General features: G+C 38.5%; 1 protein-coding gene across 6 annotated transcripts in view; it reads left to right on the forward strand.

Annotated features, from left to right (window-relative positions):
- The first annotated feature begins 6,280 nt into the window (after positions 1–6,280).
- PDLIM5 (PDZ and LIM domain 5) overlaps positions 6,281–22,329 on the forward strand; it is a 209,853-nt gene continuing 193,804 nt past the window's right edge. For 4 of the 6 annotated variants that reach the window (XM_059922428.1, XM_059922431.1, XM_059922432.1 and 1 more), the window contains exons 1-2: positions 6,281–6,375; positions 9,539–9,676. In XM_059922428.1, the coding sequence (XP_059778411.1) occupies positions 9,581–9,676 (96 nt within the window). In that variant the 5' untranslated portion in view covers positions 6,281–6,375; positions 9,539–9,580. Of the gene's footprint in view, positions 6,376–6,969; positions 7,441–7,462; positions 7,557–9,538; positions 9,677–22,329 lie in introns of those variants that run through there. The other 2 variants (XM_059922429.1, XM_059922430.1) reach the window with 2 other exon arrangements.

Below are 22,329 nucleotides of genomic sequence, written 5' to 3' on the forward strand. Positions count from 1 at the left end.
GAAGCAACAAGAACTACAGTCCTGCAGCCTGTGGAACAAAAACCACATTCACAGAAAGATAGACAAGATGAAGAGGCAGAGGGCTATGTACTAGATGAAGGAACATGATAAAACCCCAGAAAAACAACTAAATGAAGTGGAGATAGGCAACCTTCCAGAAAAAGAATTCAGAATAATGATAGTGAAGATGATCCAGGGCCTCGGAAAAAGAATGGAGGCAAAGATCGAGAAGATGCAAGAAATGTTTAACAAAGACCTAGAAGCGTTAAAGAACAAACAAACAGAGATGAACAACTCAATAACTGAAATGAAAACTACACTAGAAGGAATCAATAGCAGAATAACTGAGGCAGAAGAATGCATAAGTGACTTGGAAGACAGAATGGTGAAATTCACTGCTGCAGAACAGAATAAAGAAAAAACAGAATGAAAAGAAATGAAGACAGCCTAAGAAACCTCTGGGACAACATTAAATGCAACTACATTCACATTATAGGGGTCCCAGAAGGAGAAGAGAGAGAGAAAGGACCAGAGAAAATATTTGAAGAGATTATAGTCGAAAACTTCCCAAACATGGGAAAGGAAATAGCCACCCAAGTCCAGGAAGCGCAGAGAGTCCCATACAGGATAAACCCAAGGAGAAACACGCCAAGACACAGAGTAATCAAATTGGCAAAAACTAAAGACAAAGAAAAATTACTGAAAGCAGCAAGGGAAAAATGACAAATAATATACAACAGAACTCCCATAAGGTTAACAGCTGATTTCTCAGCAGAAACTCTACAAGCCAGAAGGGAGTGGCATGATAAACTTAAAGTGATGAAAGGGAAGAACCTACAACCAAGATTACTCTACCCGGCAAGGATCTCATTCAGATTCAATGGAGAAGTCAAACGCTTTACAGACAAGCAAAAGCTAAGAGAATTCAGCACCACCAAACCAGCTCTACAACAAATGCTAAAGGAACTTCTCTAAGTGGGAAACACAAGAGAAGAAAAGGATCTACAAAAACAAACCCAAAACAATTAAGAAAATGGTAATAGGAACATACATATCAATAATTACCTTAAATGTGAATGGATTAAATGCTCCAACCAAAAGACATGGGCTCGCTGAATGGATACAAAAACAAGACCCATATATATGCTGTCTACAAGAGACCCACTTCAGACCTAGGGACACATACAGACTGAGAGTGAGGGGATGGAAAAAGGTATTCCATGCAAATGGAAATCAAAAGAAAGCTGGAGTAGCAATACTCATATCAGATAAAATAGAATTTAAAATAAGGAATGTTACAAGAGACAAAGAAGGACACTACATAATGATCAATGGATCAATCCAAGAAGACAATATAACAATTATAAATATATATGTACCCAACACTGGAGCACCTCAACACATAAGGCAACTGCTAACAGCTATAAAAGAGGAAATCGACAGTAGCACAATAACACTGGGGGACTTTAACACCTCACTGACACCAATGGACAGATCATCCAAACAGAAAATTAATAAGGAAACACAAGCTTTAAATGACACAATAGACCAGATAGATGTAATTGATATTTATAGGACATTCCATCCAAAAACAGCAGATTACACTTTCTTCTCAAGTGCGCACGGAACATTCTCCAGGATAGACCACATCTTGGGTCACAAACCAAGCCTCAGTAAATCTAAGAAAATTGAAATCATATCAAGCATCTTTTGTGACCACAATGCTATGAGATTAGAAATCAATTACAGGGAAAAAAACGTAAGAAACACAAACACGTGGGGGCTAAACAATATGTTACTAAATAACCAGGAGATCACTGAAGAAATCAAAGAGGAAATCAAAAAATACCTAGAGACAAATGACAATGAAAACACGACGATCCAAAACCTATGGGATGCAGCAAAAGCAGTTCTAAGAGGGAAGTTTATAGCAATACAATCTTACCTCAAGAAACAACAAACATCTCAAATAAACAATCTAACCGTACACCTAAAGGAACTAGAGAAAGAAGAACAAACAAAATCCAAAGTTAGTAGAAGAAAATAAATCATAAAGATCAGAGCAGAAATAAATGAGATAGAAACAAAGAAAACAATAGCAAAGATCAAGAAAACTAAAAGCTGGTTCTTTGAGAAGATAAACAAAATTGATAAACCATTAGCCAGACTCATCAAGAAAAAGAGGGAGAGGACTCAAATCAATAAAATTAGAAATGAAAAAGGAGAAGTTACAACACACACCTCAGAAATACAAAGCATCCTAAGAGACTGCTATAAGCAACTCTATGCCAATAAAACGGACAACCTGGAAGAAATGGACAAATTCTTAGAAAGGTATAACCTTCCAAGACTGAACCAGGAAGAAACAGAAAATATGAACAGACCAATCAGAAGTAATGAAATTGAAACTGTGATTAAAAATCTTCCAACAAACAAAAGTCCAGGACCAGATGGCTTCACAGGTGAATTCTATCAAACATTTAGAGAAGAGCTAACACCCATCCTTCTCAAACTCTTCCAAAAAATTGCAGAGGAAGGAACACTCCCAAACTCATTCTAGGAGGCCACCATCACCCTGATACCAAAACCAGACAAAGATACTACAAAAATTAGAAAATTACAGGCCAATATCACTGATGAATATAGATGCAAAAATCCTCAACAAAATACTAGCAAACAGAATCCAACAACACATTAAAAGGATCGTACACCATGATCAAGTGGGATTTATCCCAGGGATGCAAGGATTCTTCAATATGCACAAATCAATCAATGTGATACACCATATTAATAAATTGAAGAAGAAAAACCATATGATCATCTCAGTAGATGCAGAAAAAGCTGTTGAGAAAATTCAACACCCATTTATGATAAAAACTCTCCAGAAAGTGGGCATAGAGGGAACGTACCTCAACATAATAAAGGCCATATACGACAAACCCACAGCAAACATCATTCTCAATGGTGAAAAACTGAAAGCATTTCCTCTAAGATCAGGAACAAAACAATGATGTCCACTCTCACCACTACTATTCAACATAGTCTTGGAAGTCCTAGTCATGGCAATCAGAGAAGAAAAGGAAATAAAAGGAATACAAATTGGAAAAGGAGAAGTAAAACTGTCACTGTTTGCAGGTGACACGATACTATACATAGAGAATCCTAAACTGCCACCAGAAAACTACTAGAGCAAATCAATGAACTTGGTAATGTTGCAGGAAAAAAAATTAATGCCACAGAAATCTCTTGCATTCCTATACACTAATGATGAAAAATCTGAAAGAGAAATTAAGGAAACACTCCCATGTACCATTACTACAAAAAAGAATAAAATACCTAGGAATAAACCTACCTAGGGAGACAAAAGACCTGTATGCAGAAAACTATAAGACACTGATGAAAGAAATTAAAGATGACACCAACAGATGGAGAGATGTAACATGTTCTTGGATTGGAAGAATCAATATTGTGAAAATGACTATACTACCCAAAGCAATCTACAGATTCAATGCAATCCCTATCAAATTACCAATGGCATTTTTTTACAGAACTAGAACAAAAAATCTTAAAATTTGTGTGGAGACACAAAAGACCCTGAATAGCCAAAGTGGTCTTGAGGGAAGAAAACGGAGCGGGAGGAATCAGACTCCCTGGCTTCAGACTATACTAGAAAGTTACAGTCATCAAGACAATATGGTACTGGCACAAAAACAGAAACATAGATCAATGGAACAAGATAGAAAGCCCAGAGATAAACCCACACACATATGGTCAACTAATCTATGACAAAAGAGGCAGGGATATACAATGGAGAAAAGACAGTCTCTTCAATAAGTGGTGCTGGGAAAACTGGACAGCTACATGTAAAAGAATGAAATTAGAACACTCCCTAACACCATACACAACAATAAACTCAAAATGGATTCAAGACCTATGTAAGACCGGACACTATAAAACTCTTCGAGGAAAACATAGGAAGAACACTGTTTGACGTAAATCACAGCAAGATCTTTTTTGAGCCACCTCCTAGAGTAATGGAAATAAAAACAAAAATAGACAAATGGGACCTAATGAAACTTCAAAGCTTTTGCACTGCAAAGGAAAGAATAAACAAGACGAAAAGACAACCCTCAGAATGGGAGAAAATATTTGCAAACGAATCAATGGACAAAGGATTAATCTCCAAAATATATAAACAGCTCTTGCAGTTCAATATTAAAGAAACAAACAACCCAATCCAAAAACGGGCAGAAGACCTAAATCGACATTTCTCCAAAGAAGACATACAGATGGCCAAGAAGAACATGAAAAGCTGCTCAACATCACTAATTATTAGAGAAATGCAAATCAAAACTACAATGAGGTATCACCTCACACCAGTCAGGATGGCCATCATCAAAAAGTCTACAAACAATAAATCCTGGAGAGGGTGTGGAGAAAAGGGAACCCTCTTGCGCTGTTGGTGGGAACGTAAATTGATACAGCCACTATGGAGAACAGTATGGAGGTTCCTTAAAAAACTAAAAATAGAATTACCATATGACCCAGCAATCCCACTACTGGGCACATACCCAGAGAAAACCATAATTCAAAAAGACACATGCACCCCAATGTTCATTGCAGCAGTATTTACAATAGCCAGGACATGGAAGCAACCTAAATGCCCATCGACAGACGAATGGATAAAGAAGAAGTGGTACATATATACAATGGAATATTAGTCAGCCATAAAAAGGAACGAAATTGGGTCATTTGTAGAGACGTGGATGGACCTAGAGACTGTCATACAGAGTGAAGTCAGAAAGAGAAAAACAAATATCGTATATTAACGCATATATGTGGAACCTAGAAAAATGGTACAGATGAACCGGTTTGCATGGCAGAAATTGAGACACAGATGTAGAGAACCAACGTATGGACACCAAGGGGGGAAAGTGGTTGGTGTCGGGGGGTGGTCGTGTGATGAATTGGGAGATTGGGATTGAGATATATACACTAATATGTATAAAATGGATAACTAATAAGAGCCTGTTGTATAAAAAAATCAATAAAATAAAATTCAAAATGAAAAAAAAAAGACAGCAATGGTTACTGCAAATAAAATATAATGTCTCCTTACCCACATTAAAAAGCAGGCAAAATTAATTTTAATTATATGTTTAACGAAATATAAAAAATTTTATTTCAACATGTAATCAATATAAAATTAATGACATTTTACATTATATTTTTCATGATAAGTCTTCAAAATCTACTTCAATTATAGCTCAATTTGGGCACTACATTTTCAGTGGTAAAGTGAAATGTAGTCCTTCCCAAACAATAAAGTTTATGTTTAATGGAAGCATGTTATCCTACTTCAGTTTTTAAATTTAAATTAAACTTACATAAAACAAAAAATTCAGTGCCTCAGCCGCAGTAGACACATTTCAAATGCTCACTAGCGACACGTGACTAGTGGCTACCGGTTTGGACAGAGCATAGTTTTGGGTCTTCTCTAGAATTCTGTTTGCACTTCTAGTGGACTCACGGATCCCATGAGCCTTGCTTTACATGTCCCTTGGTTAAGAATTGTCCTTTTCACATTTTATAAGCCAATTCACTGTTTAAAAGAAGCCTACAAGTTACTTTCTGTATGTTCACTGAACATTATTCAAATTTGCTCAGGAATAAATTCCTTGGGCTAAATCAAGCAACTTTACAGAAACTGCGAAGTGAACTATTGATCCGGATTTAGAAAAATAAGCTGAGGCTATAATGGTTGAACCACTTTTGGCCGCTGCTGTTTATCACGGTCTTCTGGTTTGATAAGAGGATTTAACTTCTAGATATTAAAGTTACTGATTCTCACTTTCCTGACAAGTAAACTTTAAGAGTCTTCACGTCTCAGGGCACATAAAGCTCACCGAAAAAACCAGGCAGTGGCTGCTGAACTTGCATAGATAGGGATTTATCTAAAGCCCTCTCGTATTTTAGCCAAAGCAACTGCTCGCCAATTCAAAGTTTCTTTAGAGAGAAATGCATCCACTATAAAACAGGCAGCGGGAGCGGACTTTTGCCAGGTACTGCTCAAAACCCCCTAAGACTACTGCCACCGAAAGTCTGTAGTGCAATTGTTTCACCGCAGCGGCTTCAGCTCGCCGCAGCAAGCCGGCTCGCTGGGCTCGCAGCAGCCTTCTCCCAGCGCCTCCCAGCCCTGCTCGGCCCGGGGGCGGGGCCGGGGGCGGAGGGGGCGTGCCTTGTTTCGGGGGCGGGGCCTGTGGGGGTGAGGAGCCAGGAGGCGGAAGTTCCCGGGGGCCGTGGGGACGGCGTACACACCGCGAGTCACTTGTCAGCGCTCGTCTGAGGCGGAGGTATCGCCGCGCCGGACCCGAGGTGAGTGGCCGCCCGCCGGCGATGCGCGTCTCGGATCCCGGGTAGGGAGGAGGGAAAGAAGGGGTCGCCGTACGCAGAGCGCGTGGAGGGAAGCCCAGCTAGTGGAGAGGAGGGGGCGCGCCTCGCGCCGGGTGGCTGCTCAGGTGTTTGCCGGACGCCGATCAGCGGAGGTGGGAGAGCGGCGTGGGAAGAGGAGCGCCCGGGAAAGGGCGGCGCGGGAGCGGGCCCCAGGCCAGAGGACGGGCACTGGAGCCCGGGCGGGCTGGGACGAGAGCGGCGGCGTCGCCGGGCACGCACCGAGGCGTCCGGGGACACTCGCGTCCCGCGCGAGTCTTCCTGGGGGTGTGGGGAGGAAGCGGGTCTAAACGGGAACGGCGTGCTGATTTTTTATTTGCTCTCACGCTACTGAGAAGCATTTATCTCCCCCCGAATATTTAGGATTGTGTAACCTGTTAGGGGACAACTTCCGTGCGTCCAGAAATAAAGCTTGTTTAAAAAAACAAATCTGTCACGAACGCCAGATTTATTAGTGCTCGCGTACTTGGTGGGGCTTTTTTTAAAAAGACTGTGGTCCCGTTCGTTTGACAGTAAGTGGAAAAAGGAAAGGCGTATGGACAGGGCAGTCCTAGGAAAGAAAATTCGTGGCTGCGCTGGGCAGGGTAGGTCTCGGGTGTGATCGCCGGATCCTCTCCCAAGTCTGCCTTCCTGACCACGGGCCGCTGGAAGCCGCCTGCCTCCGGAGCGGCCGGCTCGGGAACCTTATTTGGCAAACAGGGCTAGGCGTGAACCTCTGCTGGAAAACTGTCTCGTCGGTTACTTTCACCCGGTGCCCGCGGCTTTAGTTCTTCCGCTCTACCTCCGCAGTCGCTCCATCTGGGGAAGAAGAGAATCTCAAGATAACAGCTTTCATTTCAGACCCTTCTCGGAGAAATTCATCACGAGTTCTTTCCCTTCTCCCACCCACCGAAGGAGCTGGGATAGGAGTGTGGGAAATGCCAGGCTTCCTGCCTAAGGACTAGAGCGAAGACACTGTTTGGACTTCCCCCTAAAAGACAATCCAGCACGGTACAGAAGTGCCAGCATTTTCTACGTGCTTGAAAGCAGAAAGGCTGCTCAATATTTCCTGCCTGCTTGGTATTTTAGGAAGAGTTTGGGCACTAATATTACCAGCCCTGGAAAAGGCCAGTAGTATTACAATTGCTTCGGTTTCAGAATATTTTAAGGCACGTGAAGCTAGCAAAGGGAGAGTACTGGAAGGGAAACGACGCTAGAAATGAACTGACGCTGGTTCTGTAGTGTGGCTGTGACCTTGCCAGTGCTAGAGATTTTAATACCAAATGAGAGAAATCAGGAAGGGAGCTCGCAAGTAAAGGGAAGCTGCAGGTACATAGGTTGATATATGAATTAAACACATTTTCTTGTAGGGAATGTTGAGATCAGAGGAAGTGGAACCTCACTTTCACATTCTTCTCTTGACAAAAAGTTAAAGATTAAAAAAGAAGGGGGGGTAGGCTGCCTGTGAAATGTCTGTTGGCGTTACACACTTTTGATTTATATTGTGTGCCATTATCCAGTCTTCCTCTACAACTTCTCTGAAACTCTTCTCGTTTATTACAGTGAGAAAGCAATTAGATTATGTGTGGCTCTTTATTACCTCCTATTTGTTTTTCACATATATTAACTAGTTTGACCTCTGGTCTGGCCTTTTCATCTTTTTAGTGTTTGTTGCATCAGTATTGACGTAATGTATTATTGGCTAGTAGTTCAGTGAACTACTATGCCAGTGGAAAAGCCCATTTTGTTTCTGGGCAGATGCAGGGCAGATTTTCACTGATTTTTCTTTAAGAACTGGACTTATTTGAAAATTTTGCCTCATTTTCCCCATATGAGAAGATGGAATCTGCTTGCTTTTAATATACCCAGTGGTTCGCATATCTACATCTGCCACTATTAATTTGGTGTGATGGAATAGAAATTTTCAATGGGTTAAAAAAATGGAATAATATTTTAAGACAGATAATAGGTGATGATTTGGCTGAATAGCACAGATTTTCCAAGGAAGCGTGTCTGAAACAGCTTCTTTTTTAAAAATGTGGTTTTAAAATTATTACACATCTGTTATATTATTATTTTTAAAGAGGGAAATAATAGGTGTCTTAGTATTACATTTTAGAAGACCTCCATTCCTCCCAGTCTCCCGCTCACACATAACCACCATAACAACCAGCACCAAACTCCGAGTCACGCTTTTTTTTCTTGAGTTTTTTTTTGTTATATAAAAGTACTACCATGAGAGTCATTATGAGCGCACTTCCAGCAAAACACAGAAGAAAGAAAGCACTGAAGCGCTGGTTGTTTTCTAAAGCTCTAATTCTTTCATGCATTAAGATTCACCTTTTATTCCTACCATGTTTAGTCAGACTTATACACTGTGTGGTAAATGCTCGCTCCACTTTGCCTGATGAGGTGTGTATATAAAACAAAAAGCAGGTTCTGATTGAAATATCATTGTGCTAGAGTATTGCCCATCATGGCCCGTCTGAAGGAAATGTAAATAATTTCTTTGCGTGGAAAATAACACATCCCCAGAAGAGGAAATACAAGTTGTAGTTTATAATTGGAGAGAATAGTTTCATGCATTAAAAAACAACTTCTCGTTTTAAAGAATTTAGAGTTTGGAAAGCATGAATGAGAGTCTACTGATTTGTAGTTCTTTTCATATGTTAGGGTAACTTAGAATTTAAGTAAGTGAAATTGAAGGACTCTTGCCAACTGCAGGCAGAAGGACAGGGAAAATCATTTTGAATTAAACCTGAAATACAGTTTTGTTCTTTTTTTGTATAAAATGAAGTGTTGTAAAGTACTTTGAATTAAAGTTTGTATGCAAGAAGCCACAAATTGTATTGTAGCAAGTTGTAAAACTGATCAAATGTCTAGAAATATACTCTAATATGGAATTTTTAGACTATGGAAATTGGCATGAGTTTAGAGATTATGTATTAGCTCATAGATTCCTTTTCTTTGACTGAAATGAGAACTTAATATGACTTATTTTGCATATCCCCTCTTCCCCCCAAAACAAAATACTGAAGATCATTTAGTTGAAATATGTAATAGGTTTTAAAGTAAACATTTTTGTTAACCATCTAATTTTCTTTCACAGTTTCTTTCATTTTTGGGGATTGGACTTTGAGCCATTAGAACCATGAGCAACTACAGTGTGTCCTTGGTTGGCCCAGCTCCTTGGGGTTTCCGGCTACAAGGTGGCAAGGACTTCAACATGCCTCTGACAATCTCTAGCGTAAGCAAACTTTACAGATTTTATTGCGGGTGTTCATTCAATGCATAATCCTAGAAACATCACGGCCGAGTTGTTGAATTCTCTGATGACCTGCGCTCTACTTAATAGAATTGCTTATGGAATTTGATCTCAGCAAACTTAGTTATCTATAGTAAAGGATGGGCTGGGGAGGGAATTTAGCAAGGTTAATTGATTTCAGTTAAGCTTATTTGCCCCCACCTTAATAATAAAATTGAAAGCATTTAACTGGGGGGACAGACTCCAAATCTTTGAACTGTCGCTAATTTGGGGAGTTCTCTGGACCTTAGTTTCTTCATATGTAATAGAAGTTTGCACTGTGGGATTTTCACGGTCCCTTTCAGCTCCAAAAGCTGTTTATTAGAAACTGTAGATCAATATTGAATAAAATGACTGTTTTTGGTGTTATTTCCTCAGCTCGCTCTCTGGTGAGGGGTTAGCCTACAGTAAAATGGCCCAAAGCTACTTACCTATGAAGAGAAAATGAAGGGCTTGGATGGCCAACTAGATAGTCAGCCTTTGAATGCTTAAGATTTGGCTGTTTATCTCATTATGGATTTAGTTTGAATGTATTCTGTGTATATATTTTAATGATATGTTTTCATGATGATAATGACATTGATGGAGTAATTATAGCTTTCATTTATTGAGGTTTGGCTGGGTATCAGACATTGTTTCACTTTCATCTCCAGTAGGTAATTATTGCTATTAATTACTTGTGTAACATTTCAGAGGGTTTTTTGTATATTCAAATAAATATGAATATCTATTCCCCTTTTACTTACATGGTAGCATCTTAATACACGCTGTTCCACACATTGCTTTTTTTCTCAACAATTTACCTTAGAGAGCTTTCCCTGTTACTAGAGTTTTTTTCTTTTTCTTTTTTTTTTTTTTTATAACAGATGTATAGAATTCTTTTGTAGGGAAGTAAAATTTATTTAAGCAATCCCCTATTGAAGGGTATTTATACTGTTGCCAGTATTGCTATTACAAGTAATGCTTCAGTGGATATCGTATATACATAATTATATATGTGTAATTTTGATAGGTTATGCCAGTTTGCACTTTTGTGTAATACATAAAAAAAAATCTATTCCCCCAACAGCATTACCAGCAAACTTTCGGATTTTTGCCAAGTTCTTTACCTCATCTCAGTTAATTCTCACACCAACCTGTGAAGTAGTGGTTTTATTCTCATTGTAAAGAACTGTGCTGTGAGCTCCCATGGCTGGTGTGGAAGAGCTGGCTTTCAAGCAGTTAATGCTCTGCCTCCTCCCCAATAAGCTTTATCATAAATTTAGGTAGATTGCTTCTCTAGTTAGATGTTTAGAGAGTTATCTTTTGGTTTAATTATATATGTACTTATTATTTAATTATATATGTATAGATACATATATATATATATATATATATATATATATATATATATATACACACACACACACACACACACTGCTTCTTACAGTATGTATATCCAACTCGATTTTGAAAGATTAAAAATAAGTTTGTAACAATTACATATCTCTATTAAAATACTTCAAATCCCAGTTTACTAATGAAGTCTTCCTTGTTTCTTGGCGATGGATTTTTAAAATAGTTATCTTTATCAAATTCCATCTTGATTCCAGTTACTCAGATTTTACAAGGAAACACATGTATGTAATCCAGCCTGAGAGTTTTAAGACTTTGCCTGGTTGGATGAAATTTTAAATGTAAAGCATCTGTGTGAAAATGTGTCTTGTGATTTATTCCTGTTTGAGGGGGGCAGTATCTTTTTGCCTCCTGCTGAAGAGCTATCATGAAGAAAGGAAGAATATTTGAATATTGTCTGTTTTCACATTCTGTTTACATTATTTTACATTAATTTTGAATATCCTAGTTTATGATAATGGGCTAAAGAAAATGATGGTTTAAATACTTCCATTTTTTGCTGAAAAAAAAGTTCAGAAGCAAATTAACACCTAATGAAACACACTTTGGTGTTTGATTGTAGAAGTGCAAATGGAGTATGTAAATGTTGTGGTACCATACCTTTAAAAAAGTTTTCTGTGCTTCAGTTTCCTGGCAGACAGTCTGAGTGCCATGTTGTGATGCTGATACAACAGAACACTGTGTACATACATATGTGCCCTCTCCTGGCACAGAAGAAATGCTTTCCTTGTGTAGACAGAGTGTTAATTAAAGGATTTTGAACACACTGATTAAAAGAGACTACGGTAACAAAGCTGCTGAGTTATTTCTGTTCTCTTACAAAAGTCTCTGCCATCTCCTGTGACCTTTTTGGGCCTTGTGCAGTGGGGCATGCAATTCATTCTGGATTGGCGAGGAGGGGAGGCGGAGGAAAGGGCATGTTGGTGCAACTGTGCAGCTAGGCTGTTGGCCTTTCATTGTAGTTATTTTTAACCCCTTGTGGGGTTCAGTTTTAACAGGCCCAGAAACATTGCCTAATAAAGATGGGTGCCTAATAACTAAACTATATTGTGGTAGTAAGATTATTAATGTTATACCTCATCTTAATTAGTTCTCTGGTTATATTTATTCTGCCTCAATTATGTAAAATTATTGGGATGTATTTCAGTGGTCACCAGATTATTTAATTAATAGTATCAAGAAGCAATTAAAACCTGAAAGCATGCCTTAAAACATGTAATTTAGTGATTCTCTTATTTTAATAATGTATGTGGAATTCTTAACAAGGTCTGGCATGGTATTCTCTCAGTTGTTATATTTTACAATAATATGAAATTAAAAAGAAAAAATTTAGAGACTTGAAACATCAAATCCCCCATAATTTTAGGGAACATAGCAGTTATATATTTTTTTACTTACGGTCTGTTGGAATTGATAAAGAAAAAAAAACTTAACAGGTTTGTGCTTAGCTAGGAACCTGCATCTATATATAGTTCAAAAGTATACAGTATTTCCTCTGGTCATGTATTATTATGTTGAACTCCAAAGGGCTCTTTATGTTCTCTTATAATATTGGAGCTCTGTGATATCAAATGTATTTGAGATAAATAAGCCATTGGCTGAGACTTGAACATTCTGTTTTCTTGAGTTTTTGTTACCAGCGTAGCAATATATGGATTATGACTTGCTTCATAAAGCATACAAACTGTAAAATTTTAAAACTGTAGAACTGTAAAACAGTAAACAGTTTTACTGTAAAACAGTAAACAGTTTTACTGTAAAACTGTAAAACATTACTATCAGATTTTGTTCCCCGTCTCTTTTGTATGAGTTTTGCATACTTTTTTAGTAGGTGGGTTTCTAAGATAAGATTGGTGATTGTTGCAAACTTTTTGAAAAGATCCTCAAATTGCTGTAATTGCCTGATCCCATGTCACTGTCTTCAATTTCCTATCCTTAAAGTGATGTGTTGGCTACTGGAGTTTGCAGGCTGTCTTTTTATGACCCTGTATTTATGGAATTGCCTTGAAACCATGGTATGTGGGGATGGGTTTTATTGTAGCGGTGTGGGTTTGTTGGTCTTTGCCAATATATTTTATAAGAAGAAATAGGAGACTTGTTGCACAATTCAAGGCCATATTTTGGCAAGTTGCTGACCCTCATGATGGAACTACAAGAAAGATAGTGTATTTGTGAATAACATTTTAAGTACAGCATCCTAAAATTGAAATACTCTGCTTGTGTTATTTTCTGATGTATGATATTAGAATTTTTCCCTTAGCTGTCAATATTTGGATTTCCTGAAGGTGATCTCCCAATTCTCTATAAACACATCTATGGTGTTTCTTTAGCAGATAAAATGAGGTCAGACATTTTAATACCCAAATAATAGAGATTTTGATTCTCAAGAGTTAGGGGAGGATCATCTGTTACCAGGTCAGACAAGATTTTAGTTAGATTTGAAAAGCAGAAGACATGTACCATTTCCTGGAGTATGGAGTCCTGTTTAGGAGTATTACATGGAACAGAGAAAGAGTCGTGGAAACACTTTGCTGTGAATTCATTCATTCAGTAGTTAAAAGGATACTTCCTAGAAGCCACTGAAGAAGAGACAAAACATTGGGGAGTACAAAGGTTGGGGAGAAAAATAAATACAGTACTAGACAATGTCATAAGACCTGTCACAAGACAATATTTGATGGAATGACAGAGATACAGATAAGTGTTTCTCAGTTTCAGTGGGCACAGACCTTTCATATCTGTTTAGGGGTAGAGGGTTGGCTTCCTACAGGAGAAATTAATTGAACTGGTCCTTGAAGAATGAAATCTGAACACCCCAAAGTCAGTATTTCTCTGTGTTGGTTTTCAGTTCAAAGTGAAGACGAAGACTTTTTCTTGCCATTGCTTGAGTCTGAGTGAAGCTGTGACTATAGCTGAGTGATTCTCCAGACAGGCCAGCTGCAGAGTTTCCCTCCTAGAGGCGGGCAGAAAGAGACTTTCAGTCCTCAAGCTGAAATGGGAGAACCATCCTCCCTTGAATAAATGGGCCCATTGTTAATTTTAAGCTGTTGAGTATTTTCTTTTACATTCCCTTCCAACTACCCTGTTATTATGCCAAGTGAGAAAGTTGATAATTTAGCTTGTTTAACTGCATAATGTACATTTCACATGTATGTTCACCCTCTGCTTTTAAAATATTAATCACCTTTTGTGGGGGGCTCAGAGACCTGTCTTTTCCCACGTGGCAGTTTTCTGTCATCTGTGGTCCCGAGGGTCAAGAATCTCAAGATAATTTTGAAGGTGTTTTTCTGGTTTGTTATTTGTAAAGAAATGAAAATCTTTATCAGTATGTTTTATTGTAAGTTAATAGTTTGAGGGAAAAAAAGGCTTTTCTTTTTTTTTTTTTTAGTTTTTAACGAATATTGGGCATTTTGGAAAGTTATTGGTTAAAAGGAATTTTACTGGTATGCAGGATTTCTGTATCTGATGGAAGAAACAATATTGTAGAGACTGGGTGAAGTAAGAATAGCACTTTAGACCTAAGTAAGGGAGATTTTCATACAAGCTATTCAGCTACTCATGAGTTAGGTCTAATATTTGCTTACTTAAACTCAGAATAACCAAAGCCTATAGACTTGTTTTCAGTCATTTTCGAGAACTTTCAATGCAAAGAGCTTGTCTTTATGATGGTTGTTGGTTAGGCTGCAGTGTGAATATATAGTTAATCTGAATATACAGTTAGTCTTTGTCTGAAATATCCTGTTTGCAGTAGTTCTTACCCAGGTTCCCATGCACTGCAAGACTGGTCATGGCCTTTTCCCCCAGTTACAACTGCATGGAGGAGAAATCCGATATGAGTTAGTTAATCTAGGAGCAAACATTGCTCCAGGTAAAAAGGGGTTGTTTCTTTGGCATCTTATTATTATTTTTTTTAATTAATTTATTTTATTTTTGGCTGCGTTGGGTCTTCGTTGCTGCGCACGGCTTTTCTCTAGTTGCAGCAAGCCGGGGCTACTCTTTCTTGCGGTGCATGGGCTTCTCATTGTGGTGGCTTCTCTTGTTGCAGAGTACGGGCTCTAGGTGTGCGGGCTCAGGAGTTGTGGCACTCGGGCTCAGTAGTTGTGGCTCACAAGCTCTAGAGCACAGGCTCAGTAGTTGTGGCGCACGGGCTTAGTTGCTCCGTGGCATGTGGGATCTTCCCGGACCAGGGCTCGAACCCATGTCCCCTGCATTGGCAGACGGATTCTTAACCACTGCGCCACCAGGGAAGCCCCTCTTTGGCGTCTTATAAGAGATAATTATGTTTCAGCTTTAGGAGGTGAGACTCTAGGCCTTTGTTTGAATTTTTGAGATGTAGAGATATTGAGTATACAATATAAAACTTGACAAAACAAGATCCTCACATGTGAAGTGTTAATATATGTATGGATTTGCAAATAAGTGACATAATATTGGGAATGAAAAGAAAACATTAGTTTAAGAAAGTAATGAGCAGTGACCGTGGTGACCCCTAATTTAGGTATTCTGGGTACAGAGGCACTGTGTAGCCCTGCTGGTAATTCAGGTTTGTTTCTTTAATTACAGAGTGGGAAAATCACTTTTATAGCATAGACACTCTTTTTTTTAAAGGTAATAAAATATTTAGGTATGGACAGAGCAGACAGTATTGAATGAGTGTTTAAAGTCAGGCTTGGAAGAATTTTTTATAGTATTAAAATGGAATCTCTCAAATCTTCACTTCCCCATCTTCTGTCACCTTATTATTATCATTTCTTTCTTGTTGCATAAGTGGAGTTATCTATCCTTCTGTAAACACTCAGATTTCTTTTACAGCTGAGTTTGTTACCCATTTTGTGTGATAATTACTGGAACAAAGTTCATCAACCTCATTGGCATTTAATCCACCTGGCAGGGCTAAGTAGTTGCAGCAAATGTGCCTGTCCAGCCTAAATGGAGGAGAGTAAAATAAACTGGGGACTTGATGGGAGGGAAAGGACAAGTTAGATTGAAAGAGAAAAAGAAATAGGCAATTTTAAAAAGGTCACAATGGGAACAGTTATTTACTGGGTCAGATTTGGTACTCAAGAAATCTTCACCCTTCACCCTTTTCCCCCTTTTAAAGTTTGGTTAATTTATGCTTTTCTTTAGGTAAGATATTCATATGAGTTGAAAGCCAAATGACTCAATAGCGTTCAGAGGAAAGAGTCTCCTGTTGTCCCGTCATTCATTTCCTCTGCCTGGAAGCAACCAGTGTTAGCAGTTTCTTGTATACTCTCAGGGATAATCTATACAGATGTGTGAAAATACATATATATCCTCATCATCCCCCTTTCCAACACAAATAGTATCCTTAAAAATCTGCTTTTTTGGGGCTTCTCTGGTGGCGCAGTGGTTGAGAGTCTGCCTGCCGGTGCGGGGGACACGGGTTCAAGCCCTGGTCTGGGAGGATCCCACATGCCACGGAGCAGCTGGGCCCGTGAGCCACAACTACTGAGCCTGCGCGTCTGGAGCCTGTGCTCCGCAACAAGAGAGGCCGCGATAGTGAGAGGCCCGCGCACCGCGATGAAGAGTGGCCCCCGCTTGCCGCAACTGGAGAAAGCCCTCGCACAGAAACGAGGACCCAACACAGCCATAAATAAAAATAAATAAATTAAAAAAAAAAAAAAAGGCACTGCTATAAAAAAAAAAAAATCTGCTTTTTTTTGGGCATTTTGCTTTTTTCACTTAACCCCAAATCAGTAAATATATCCTTATTCTTTTTGTACAGCTGCATTGTATTTGGATTTATCATAATTTATTTAACCAGTTCCTATTGATGGACAATTAGGTTGTTAGGTTGTTTCTAATCTTTTTCTTTTAGTAACAATGTAGTGTAATTTTTGCATCAATAACTATATCTGTCTATATATGGCATATATATGAGCATACCTGTGAGATAGATTCCTAGAAATGGAATTGCTGAGTCAAAGGGTTGTATGCAATTGTAATATATATATATATTTTTTTGCAATTGTAATTTTGATTGATATTGCCAAATATCTCTATAGAGCCACTCCTACCCACAATGAGAATGCCAGTTTCCTCATACCTGTGCTAGCACACGTTTGGACAGACTTTCATCTTTTCCAATCAGATGGGCCTATTTCCATCTTTCTCCTTTTTTACAGGGCTTAATCACAGGTATTCTACAGAGGATTCTGTATGTTTTTAAGTGGCTCTTTTTTTTTCCATTTTGCGTGAGAATATATACAAAATAAAGATGTGCTGACCTTCTTTAAATGATTTTATTAACTTCTGGGGGGATGCTATTTATTTGAATTTTTTCATTTAGAGCTTTGGTTAATAATTATCCTCTATCATTTGTTTCCTATTTCCAAACGGATTTCCTCTCTCTGTTAACATATTACTTCCAATTACATGGTGAAAGATTTTTTTGTTTTTTGTGGAATAGTTTTTGGCATAGTGCCCTGTCATAGACTTTCTGAAAAATTAAGCAAATCACATTTAATAGATTTCAGGTTGTTGCCTTTGGAGTTTCTCCAGCAGCCTGATATATTGTGGAATTTCACATCCTACTCTTCTCTAGCTCCCCTTATGGATGTGACAGAGAGACTGACCATAATGAGGTATTTGGCCTGGTCCTTGGACATAGTAAAATTCACCCTTAGGAGCCTCCCTGTTTTCATATCAACTGTTATTCTCTAGTGGAGCGTAACAAGGCACAACGGTTTGCAGTGTTTCATAGCTTAGTGAGTCAGGCATCGTGAAGGCATACTAACGTGTGGCACGATACATTTCTTCATTTTACCTGGGCGTAAGCAGCAGAGAGTGTAAGTGTTGGTAACCTTGGTGACAAGAAGAGTCAGAATGCCAGGGATGTTTGTATTTTATGTGCTTAAAGTTGAGGGGAGGAGGGATTTCCCTTTACTATGCTGTAAAATTTTTAATATGATGAGAAGTGTTTGGAACTAGATAAGAAGTTGCACCATTTGTTATTTGAATTCTGTGACTTGTTAAACACTTTTTCCTAGGATTCAAAAAGTGATTTAACAATGACCACTGTTCTTCATTATAATTATCTTGAGTAAATTTTGATTTACCAAAAGAGGAAGTGTTTTTTTTTTAATGACATTAACAACCGACTCCCATTTACCATTGATTCCATCAGGGGCTTAAGTGTTGTGATTTGGTTCCATTGAGAATCCAGTTACAGTATTAGACCAGTATTTCTCAAATGATTTCTGAGATATTAACTTTTAGAGATGGTGAAACTTAAAAATTTAGTAAGGTTGTGTAATGCTAGCCAGAGGAGATTGTAGATATGTTCTGAAAGTGTTTTCTTCTTGAGAAAAGATACTGGAGGACAAATATCCTTTAGAAAGCAAATGCTTTGTTCCTTAACTAGCAACCCTTAGGGCTGTTCTAGAGAAAGAAGTTTGTAAATAAATACAAGCATTGTTATACATGTAATTTTCATGACTTTGGACATTCTCTTGAAGTATCTCCATGCTACTAACTTCCAAATATTCTACAAATGGTTCTTTTGATCGTTTTATATAGGCATTTCTGTTTATATGTACCTTTATTCATTCTGGAAGATTCTAGTTCGTATCAAATTCTCAGAGTGACACTTTGATAGCTTAGCAGACAGAGGTGTTTCCAAACTTCATCAATGGCTTGTTCCCTCCTAGGCTGTTTCCTCATCTTCAGGGTGGCACCTTGCCGAGGCAGGAATTCTAAAATCCTGCATTTAATATATTAATCCTGTCAGACCCACTTGACAGAACTGAGTTTACAGTCCAAAATGCCTGTTTTGAACCCTGAAGTCCTTGGTCTCTTTATTCTTCATGCACGGTACCGTTAGCCCTACCCATCCATCAGGGCACGTTCATATACTAGGTGCTCTTTGAAATGTTTGACTGCTCTGACTCACTTGGGTCTCCTTTCTTTCCTATATTAAATAATAATAATGAAAATACACTGACATTTATTGAGCCCTTGCTATTGTCTAGGCCCTGCTGTAGATATTTTGCACATGTTCGATTATTTAATTCTCATAGTGACCCTCTGAGGAAGTATGATTTAAAACCTCTGATTTGCAGATGAAGAAACAGAGAGACAGAGCAGTTAAATAAGATGCTCAGAGTTGCACAGCTAGTAATTGGTTAGGCTTAGGATTTGATACCAGACAAACTGAGTAGTAATACTGTAATGCTTTTAACCAGTATACTCTGTTTTCTGGGAATAGGTGACAGTTTTCACTACTGACAACCAAGTTTGTATGTGTTTCTTAAAGAGAGAATCAAAGACTTGTGTAAATGGGAGTAACTGAGATTATTTTTAAAACTATGACTAGTTTCTAAACTAATCATTAACATCATGAGTGAGATTTTTTAAATGTACCTTGTAGGCCCAGACTTTGAATTCAGGATGTTTAGGGATTCTCGCATGCCTTATGGATGTTTCTCGTGTACCATCGAATCCCATTTTGTACACTAATGTTTGGGAACATTATGTAGCTTTTATTTTTAAAAAATATTTTTACTATGGATCTTTTGTTATTTAGATCACTTCATCAAAAAGATTAAGGCTAAATTGCAATGGAACTGCCACTGACTAAATAATGTGACAGATCTGCTTTTCTCCAACTACTGGTCTTTTCACTTTTTTCAGAGTTCAGTCAACATAGGTCAAATCCTTTTTGGAAATAAATGTCAGTTTTAATAATATATGATATCAGGCTTCAGTTCTATTTATGACGCTGAAAGTATCTTTAGAACACTTTGAAGTTGGCGCGTTACTTATAATATTTTAATACTATAAAATTTAATAATGAATGTTAAATTTACCAAAGACTTGTGGAGGAATCTTTAGTAAATTTAACCAATATTTAACCAAGTATATAACAAGTATAGTTGGTTTTGTTTCATACCTCATTGTTAAGCCTAAAGTGGTAAAATTTATGTTAAAAGGAACTGCATATAGTCTTTTTAAGGCCAAATTTTTGGTCTTCATATTATGTTTCACGGTGGTACAGTTTAAGTACATACAAATAGGTCATATACTTTGCTAAATCATGAACCTCTCTCACCAGGAAAAAACCCGCTACAACTCTGGGTCTTATTTACTCAAGATCATATTAAAATTCCCCGTACATGTTTAATAGCTTTTGACTGATGATCATAATGATGATGGGGACAAATGGGAAGCTGGGTTGCGGTTGTAGTTGTTTCTTCTAGAATTGTTTTGTTAATGAAAATGATTAATAGTTATAATTAGCTGATGAGACATTTTGGTTTTCTTTGTTTTTAATCCTAGTCAGGGTTTGTTTCTAGGAAACGCCCCCAATGTTACTTAATGTAATAGCCCTCTGCCTCCCTAGGTACGGAGTCTTCCTGTGTGTCAGCCCGAGTTTGTTTTCTCTGTATTTGACCCAGTGGTTCTCTTTCTGTCCTTTAGTGTCATGCACAACAAAGGATAGCCCTCGCTCACATTATAGCCTTTCCAGTAGGTGACCGAGTTGTATTTCCTTTTAAGTCTTGTGGATCTTCTGTTGGAAGCCATTTCTTCAAATGTTTCTTTCTTGACGGTTGCCTCTCTTCACACGCCTGAGCATTTGCCTTAAAAAGCAGTTCAGTTTTTAAATGTCTCTTTATGTGTGACTCCCAGAACTGAACCTAACACTTCATACATTAAGACCAATGCAGAAGTAGAGTTACTAAGTAAGGAAACTGATTTTTGTGACCAGACAGTGCAGGGTTTAGAACTGCCCTGGGCACTGGGCTTGATAGAATTTTTACTGTTTTCTCTGTATACTATGATACTGTTTGAAATTTTTACAATATGTGTGTCTTTTGTTTAAAAAGTGAAAGGAAATTAAAACTGGCCTGTGCTTTGTAGACATGCAAACTCAGGCTTGTCTGGATATATATGGAAGTTAGGAGAGCATGAGAGGGGCAGGTGTTTGTGCATGTGTGTGCTGTTTGCATGAAAGATAAAGGGACTTCATGGGAAAGAATTCAAGAAACACATAAATGAGGTGTGTTCAAGCTTAGTCCTTGGAGATTTTATTATTATTATTTATTATCTTTTAGGAGAGATGAGTAAATTCCTGGTACAGCAGAGTATGTCCTCTTGGTATTGTCTTCTGATGCTGCCCTTCTCCTGAATGGCTCATGCCAGAGCCCTAAGAGAAGGTGTTAGGTAACATATATTCGTTAGTCTCTTACTGTGTATTAGGCTTGGATAGAGAGGGTGGTTCTCTGTTTTCTGACAGAAAGGTACATGGACCATGATACGGAATATAAGAAGGAGCTTGGAAGTAGGAGAGGACATATATGTAACGAGACTTGGGCAAAGACCACAGTGATGTGCGCTTTGATCATACAGCCTAGTTAGGATGGTAGGGAACTTCTCGACTAGCGTCTATAGAATCCGTAGAGGAGATAGAAGTAGCAGCGGTGGACAGAATTTACTGTTCCTACATCTGGGCATGGAGCCATTTATTCAGTATCGTTATCGAGCACCTACTGTGTGCTCAGTCCTGGTCTAGGCACTGAAAGTACACAAAACAAAGTCATTATTGTTATGAACCTTATATTCTAGTAAGAGGGGCTGTTAACTCACAAGTGTATCGATAAATAAGCCATGTAATTTAATAAGGTGATGTGCTAGGGAATAATTGGGGGAAGGGTATATGGGGGAAGGGTTTTACCTTAAGTTGGGCCGTCAAGACAGGCCCTGCTGACTGAGGAAGCAACATTGACTTAAGAATAAGAAGCCAGTCATGGGAAGAGGAAGGAGAACAGCGCTGCAGGCATCAAAAGGCCTGGAGACAAGAAGGAGCTTGGCCTGTTCAAGGAGTAGAAAAGCAGTGGCAGGAGTGCAGTGAGCAAGGAGGCAAGTGGAGTGAGATGGGGGACGGGAGGGAAGCCTAGCGTCAGAATGAGCGATACGGAGGCTTAAGGGAGTGGGATGACATTGGGGGTGGTGGTGGGACAACTGGGGGTTTGAGAAGGATTCTGATTCCTCTGGATGAGAGCTGAGCTAGGAAGAGTGGGTTACTGTTACTGTGATTTTACCCTATCTGCAAGCTGGTGTGTTTTTAAAGTGGTTTTGATAGAAATTTCAGGGGAAGAATTCCAAAAATATTTTGAGCAAAGGAATAACCATATAACCTTCCAAGGTGGCTACTTGGAAGTAAGATACTCATTTTAATATGT

The sequence above is a fragment of the Balaenoptera ricei genome, chromosome 5 (genome assembly GCF_028023285.1).
Source record: "Balaenoptera ricei isolate mBalRic1 chromosome 5, mBalRic1.hap2, whole genome shotgun sequence".
Classification (NCBI taxonomy): domain Eukaryota; kingdom Metazoa; phylum Chordata; class Mammalia; order Artiodactyla; family Balaenopteridae; genus Balaenoptera; species Balaenoptera ricei.